The sequence below is a fragment of the Phyllobates terribilis genome, unplaced genomic scaffold (genome assembly GCF_046119375.1).
Source record: "Phyllobates terribilis strain yellow unplaced genomic scaffold, ASM4611937v1 Scaffold_3__8_contigs__length_932513732, whole genome shotgun sequence".
Lineage (NCBI taxonomy): Eukaryota > Metazoa > Chordata > Amphibia > Anura > Dendrobatidae > Phyllobates > Phyllobates terribilis.
Window position 1 is genome coordinate 164,679,375 of NW_027362763.1, and position 7,539 is coordinate 164,686,913.

General features: G+C 46.0%; 1 protein-coding gene across 1 annotated transcript; it reads left to right on the plus strand.

Annotated features, from left to right (window-relative positions):
- Positions 1 to 4,210: 4,210 nt before the first annotated feature.
- Positions 4,211 to 6,853, plus strand: FAM110C (family with sequence similarity 110 member C). Its single transcript, XM_073674241.1, has one exon. The coding sequence runs from the start codon at positions 4,325 to 4,327 to the stop codon at positions 5,222 to 5,224; it is 900 nt and encodes a 299-aa protein (XP_073530342.1). The 5' UTR covers positions 4,211 to 4,324; the 3' UTR covers positions 5,225 to 6,853.
- Positions 6,854 to 7,539: the final 686 nt, after the last annotated feature.

Here is a 7,539-nt window from a genome sequence, read left to right on the forward strand (position 1 = left end):
GGTGCGGAAAGTATTCAGACCCCTTTACATTTTTTACTCTTTTTTTCATTGCAGCCATTTGGTAAATTCAAAAAAGTATCTTTAAGCCTAAGTGCCCACGATGCAGAAATGCTCAGGAAAAGCTACAGGAAAAGAAAGGAGGTGCACGCGCAGATGAGAATAGCACCATACATGTAATACACAAAAACAATCATATTGAATTAAAAAAAAAAAAAGACAGGTAAAGTGACGTGCAATAATTCTTAATATCACATGCGACAAGGCCCCAACCTCTCACAATGTATAGTAGAAATATGAAATAGTATAAGGCTATGTGCCCACGATGCAGAAATGCTCAGGATTTTTTCCTGAGCGTTTCTGCATCTCCCTGGCAGAAAAAAAAGCATGCGGATTGTACATGCGGATTGTACATGCGTTTTTCCTGCCAGGGACATGCGGATGTGAAGCGTTCTTCACTTGCATTTCCGCATGCGGGTTGACAAGCGCTCTCCAAACAATTTTAGCATCACTTGGAAAGTGCTTGACAACTCGGTCACACTATATAAATCCATGCAAACAGCATGGATTTATATAGTGTGACCCGAGAGAATGTCAAAAAATAAAAAAATAAACCTATACTTACCCTCCGATGGCCCCCGAGACTTGCTGCGCTCCTGTGCTGGCTGCCGGCAGATCGCGGTACGCTGTACTGAAGGACCTGCCGTCACATGACTGTGACGTCAGCGCAGGTCCTACAGATCTGCCCGCGATCTATCGGCAAGCACAGGGAAGGAGTCCGGGGGCCGTCGGAAGGTGAATATAATCTTTATTTTTTATTTTATTTATTTTTTACAGCTTTTAATGGTACCTGGGTGTGGATGAGACTCTCCTCTCCTCTACACCCGGGTACCATAAGCACATTAGAACGCGTCCATTATGCAAGTACAGATGCAGTCTTGCGGAATTGGCGCATTCTAATGCAAGTCAATGGCGGCGAAAACGCAGCACTTCCGCAAAATAATTGGTAGTGCTGCGTTTTTTTCCGCAATGATAATCCGCAGCAGAAATTTCTGCAGCATGTGCACAGCACATGCGGATTATCATTGGGGAACATGGCAGGCCTTCTACCATGCGTTTTTTAAGCGTTTCTGCAGCGTTTTTGCCGCTGCGGAAACGCTTAAAAAACGCATCGCGGGCACAAAGCCTTAAGGTCAACTCACTCATGGGGTGATCCTACAATGTAACTGAAATCAGTGGATACCGGAGTGACCAGCTACCCTATTCCACCTGCCTACAGCATAGTGTCCATATTGATTATATTATCAAATCACATGTGCTGCAGAAAACGATGCTGGTGAATCAGTGTCAGCAAATGATCCAACCTAAAGCCAGTTAGTATTATAAACTGTACTGAGGGGGGTAACATCAGATAGTACACATCAATGTAAGTATAATTACCTGTGTGATTGGCAGCTGCGCGACGCACACCACATATTGATTTTTTTTTAATTCAATATGATTGTTTTTGTGTATTACATGTATGGTGCTATTGTCATCTGCGCGTGCATAGCCTTTCTTTTCCTGTAGCTCCACTTGTTGCCTAGTATTTAATAAAGGTATTTTAATCATTACCAATATGGGTAGTTTTATTTGACGTACCCTCTGAGACCCTCAAGTTAGGTGTGTTCTTCTCTTTGTGTATGTAATTTTACCGAATGGTCTGCCATTCCATGCTCCTAGTGCTGATTTCCACATATTGGATATTATGCCACAGACTGGATTATTACACACCATTACTGTTGTATGGTCTCCCAGTCGTTGTTTGTTCCATCCAGAAAAATGGGAAGATTTTTTTTCTCACTTGTCATTTTTTTTTACAGCAGCTATTAATCATTTTCAGGAGCATTTAGGCTATGTGCCCACGATCAGGAAATAGGAAGAAGTGTATTTTCGCTGCATCCAAAACGTTGCGTTCTTATCATGTTTCGGGAGGGCACCAACGTCCCTTCACGGTTGACCAAGTGAGTGTCAAATTATTATGTTGATTGCGCAATCCAACAGAAAACCAAACGGAGGCAGTGCTCTGTATGGGAGGATTCAGAGAATCTCTAATCTCGTTTATTTCTACTTAGCATTTTATATTGTTTTGAGTATATCAATAGCCTATCACCTACAGACATACTACAGGCTTGAACCAATGTTAGTACAATTATTACGGAAATACACATATGGTCATATTATCGTTAGTTCGGTGCATGGTGAAAATTTACAAGGTTATACACATCCCGGCTCAGACCAGTTAGATAACACGAGCAGAGTGTCTCACAGAATGTTCTTGTGAGAAAAGGTTAGCGTGGGAAAGTTGCATGAGGAAAGAAGGAAAGAATGTATGTTATGCAAGGAGTATAATAACATGATTTTAAAGCAAGCAGACAAAATGGAGTTGCTATAGCATGAGTATTAATATGTCCTTTACAATCACAGAGGTAAATCCGCATGTGTTCATTGAACCATGCGGATTTAAGGCATGTAGTGACTGGCTACGGTGCAGATAAGTGACAAACTGCGGCTCGCGGGTGAGTTTACACAGTGTCAAATAGAAGCACAGTGGGCATGGGATTTCTGTAAATCATCCACTGTGCTTGTAAAGTAGAATGCAGCGTTTAGGACGCTGCGCAGGTGAGCTGCGTCCAAAACGCTGCAATTCCTGACCGCGGGCACGCAGCTTTACAGCTTCCTATGTTACAAAATTGCAATTTAGAAATCAGATACTATACTGTGGCTCTGTATGGCATTTTTTTCTCACAGCCATAGACTTAAATGGGTGAGTCTCATCTGATTTTTGGAGCAATATTGTACATCCTGCGATTCGATTTATTTTCACACAAAGATTTGGTCAGTGAAAAAATTAATTCATCTGCACTACCCCATTGAATAACATTGGTCCGAGTGCGAGCTTTTTTTTAACTCGGAGCACTCGAACCGAAAATATGGTCGTGTACATGAGCCCTTAAGCCACATTCAGTATTTGGTCAGTATTTTACATCAGTATTTGTAGGCCAAAACCAGAAGAGGAACAATCAGAGGAAAAGTATAATAGAAACACGTCACCACTTCTGCATTTATCACCCACTCCTGGTTTTGGCTTAAAAATACTGAGGTAAAATACTGACCAAATACTGAACGTGTGAACATGGCCGGAGCCTGTGTATTTCCCGCACACAAATCCGCAGCTGAGGCAATGTGCACATGACATCTAGGTGAATTCCACCTGAAAAAAAACGCTAAAAAACGTTAAAGAGAATGAACATAGTCGCAGGAATGTCACGACGACTTGCTGCGCACGTTTCGCCCTTTGTCACTTCTTTTAGCTGCTTTAGGCTTGTAAAACCGTTCACGTTCATGTGTTGTTTTTTCTGTTCCTATAAGGCCTCATTCAGACGTCCATTTTTTTACGTACATGAAAAAAAAGTTCAGATTTTCCTCAGTGTGCAAAAAGATTTTCTTGTATGGAAAAAAAAAATGACCAAGCTTCTCCTATCCATCAGAATGTTAATGGTGGAGAGCGCGCGGAGGGCAGTGTGCGCTGCCGGAGATTCTCATGGACCCATAGACTTGAATGGCTCATTGTGATCCATGACTCGGATGAAAAACAGACATTTCTGTGATTTTGGGGGACGCGTGGTCTGTAAAAAAACAGAGACATGTGAACACCCCTGTAGACTATAATGGGTACGTGCTCTATCTGTGAAAATCACAGAACATGTATGTGAAACCCGGACCTCCTGACACAGGTGTGAACAGACTCACAATGCCCTCACAGACGCAGCTGACGCCCCCTTTTCACAGGGTGGTGCCCCCATTAGTGTTAGTGTGGGGGCGGGCACCATTAGTGCCACAGGGGCCACCACCACCTCTAGAGAAGGTGGCACTGTGCAGTATGAGGAGCTATTGGCCTGGAGAGGGCCCATATAGCGCTCAGCCCAGGGACCCCTTCTCCCTCACTAGGTGGTTGCGCTCCTGCAGGGAAGCGCAGTAAATGACAGGTGTGAGTGTGGTGGAACGACACGGCCACACTGCGGGGACTAATGCTCCCACTCGGGTTTGCACACTTCTGACATCCTGGAAAAAAAACAAAACAGGCGGGCGGGGACGCAGCACAGCGCGGCGGTCACTGCAGGGATGAACGCGTGCCGGCCACGCCCCCCTCAGCAGGGCGGCCGCTGATTGGTGGAGCCGGGAGCAGTATCTGCCAGTTCCAGGGGAGTGCAGCGCAGACACAGCAGAGCACGGGCGGCGTGTGGTCACCGGCAGCTGTTACCTGTGCACTGCTTGCAGCGAGACTATGCCCACTGAGGTGATGAGCGCGGTGAGGATGCAGCCCATGTCCCAGCTGCAGCACCACAGCCCGGTGCTGCCCATACGGCTGCTCACCCGGGGCCCCGAGTACCTGCGCCGGCAGATAGAGACTGGCACCCCTGCCCGGGGCACCCTGAGCGCTGTGGAGCGGCTGGCAGCGGATAAGGCCAAGTACGTGAAGAGCCAGAAGGTGATGGGCAGCTCGGCGTCAGAGAGCAGCAGCGCCAGCAGCTCCAGGGGCAGCAGTAAGAGCCAGCAGGAGGCGGACAGCAGCCCCGACACCCACCCCGGGGCCCCGGTCAGGAGAGGCAGCAGCAAGAGGCTATTACGGCCGGACTCCCTGGTCATCTACCGGCAGAAGAGCCGCGGGGAGGCGGAGGAGGCGCGGAGCGGGCTGGTCAGGAGGCTCTTCCTGGGCGGAGCCAAGGAGAAAGCCCTGGTGTCTCTAGCGCCCTCTAGTGCGGAGTGTCGGAACGAGCCGCGCAGCAGGACTGGGCTGCACCGATCCCAATCCGACATCAGCTCCCGATACTCCCGATCCTTCTCCGATTTCGACACGTTCTTCAAGTACTGCGGCCTGGAGCCCGAGGTGGTGGAGGAGCTGGGCAAGGACAGGTTCACTGCGGCCCCGGAGGACACGCTGGACGCTACTGGCGGGCACCGGCTGCGCAGTGCCAGTGTGGCCACATCGGACAGCGGCTTCAGCAGGAGGAGCGGGGGCGAGGGCAGCACTGGGGGGCTGCAGGAGGACGAGCCGCTCAGCGGACACCTCCCGGGCAGCAACAGCAACACATCTGTCATTGAACGCAATGCCAGGATCATCAAGTGGCTGTACAGCTGCAAGAAGGCCAAGGAGACCCGGGGGGCATCCCCTGACTTACCCTGAGACCCCCACATGGCCTGCAGCCTCTGCCACCTACACCCAGTCCTGGGCCATTACTGGCACTTGTAGTGCCACACAATCCAGCAGCCTGTGTGCCAAGGAATAGGGGAGTGATGGCACAGTGCAGCTGCTGGACAGCAACTGGCTTCACCCACCATTGGCATTGCCTCTGCCAAGCTGTGTGCCAGCCTCCATGAGAGGTGGGATCTGAACACGGGGGGCTTTTATATAAGGATCTTGCATTGAGGATTGTGAGATTGGAAGATATTTTGCTGCTGCGGGATTGTTGCCTACACCCACTCCTGTTGTAGATGTGTTATGTGTGGATGCTCAGCCCCGGCTATACCGCTGTGTACCTGGCTCCTAGCAATGTCTGCTTCATGCCACCCAGCTGTCCTGGCCCCTGCTGACCCCAGCACTGGATGGGACTAATGTTACCATTTCTGTTTATGTTAGAATGTATCAGATTGTTTATGTTCTGATCACAGATGTAGCAGAGCCGGCCGTGTATACAGCCTATGCATCCTGCCATCATGGCCATGCACTCAGTTTATCTGCAGTCCTATGTAAAAGCTATCATGGCAGCATCAGCTGTGCTACATCTGTATTACTACAGATCACTGTTTCAGACATGGGGGATCAGAGTAACATATATGTGTCATGTGTCTACTAAATGATACAATCACTTAAATAACAATATTGTGTTAGATAAATGCTTCCTATACAAGCCATAGTAATCCTATAATATCCTAGGGGGGGTTAAAATACCACCACTGCTGCCCTAATAATCTGACATGTCTCTGTTTATGGTAGTTGGCCTTGTCCTAAAAGCATTTAATGTCACATTAGTTCTGGTTCTGTTAGATTAATCTATCAGCAGTAACACTTTATTATTGTTATTTAAGCAGTTTTATATGATAAGCTGACAGTAGCCACCTCAGGACACGTGACAATCCCAGTGTGTCTGACGTGTCAGCAGTTTGTGTTGTAGTTTATTTATTCTATTGATTGGTATAAACACGGACCAATAACCTTTCTCTTTGTCAGATTCCATTTCCTTCACTCTGGGATATTAGTAACAGCATTGCTATTTTTTTCCCCATGAATCCAGCTGTTGATTGTATAGAAATGGTGATGCAGAATTCATAGAAAATCCCAGAAGAATAGATATTACAGATTAGGAGACTGAGTCGGATTTCTTTTGTTTAACTAGAGATTATTTACCTGGTTTTATAGATGTGTCTGATAATCCAGAATGTCTCCTAATCTGGCATCTAACAAAATGATGGAATTTTACTGTATCTTGTTGGTAAAGAGCTGTAAAGGAGAGAGATTCATACACATTGTGGCATGCTTTCTGGCAGCTGAGTTTTCAGCTTTCATCTATCTACTGTAGAGAATTCTAATTGGGCTATGTTCACACATTACGTTTTGATGTTTTTTGTTTGCTTTTTTTATGCAAATTAAAGCAGTATCAGCAAAAGCGATGATATTTCAGAAATGTGATGCACTCTTTTTTTTTTTCTGACCAAATTGGAATAGTGCAGCGTTTTATTAATCTTCAACTTGTCACTCCTTTCAGCATTTTTTCACCCATAGAAAGCAAAAAAAAAAAAAACGCAACGGCATTTTCACTAAATAAAACTAACTTTATTAAACATGTACTGTAGACTAAGCACACGTGTAATCCGCTCCCAAAAAATACTAAAAATTGGGCGTTTTAAACTATGCGTTTTGGCTGCAGAAAAAAAAAATGCTGTGTGTGAATATAGCCGTACTATATAAAGTATCCGAACTTTTGCAGTGTGTAACAGACTTCATGTAAAGTATTGAACAGTTGCCCGTAGAAAACCAATCAGATCACAGCTTTGACATTACTAAAGGAAGTTGGAAGATGAAAAGAGCATTCTGATTGGCTGCTATGGGTACCAGTTTTTGCACATGAGGTCTCTGGGTTTTTTTTCTCTCTGGTTCATTCTTGCATGTGACAGACAGGATAGGAGTGTAAATTAGAGTGTAAATTAGGGATTAAGTGACATCACCATATTTATAATCCGCCCTTTCTGACTTTTTTGTATGGAATGCAGATTTTAGCTGACAACTTGCCTGCAGCTCTGCCATTTGGCTCCCAGGCGGGGGTTGTGCGCTGTGAGGAGTGAATCAACTTAAATAAACAGAAGAAGATGTTACAGCTCACATGTCACCTGGTTCTGTATCAGCCGGAGACATTCTGTGCTGAAGACGTCTCAATTATCCAACTGACAAAAAAGTCAGTGGTTACTGATAATTCTGTATGTGGTCATGAGTGTGAACACATA

Excerpts from the sequence above, each read along its gene's own strand:
- FAM110C (XM_073674241.1), top strand. The coding sequence starts at position 4,325 with ATGCCCACTGAGGTGATGAGCGCGGTGAGGATGCAGCCCATGTCCCAG.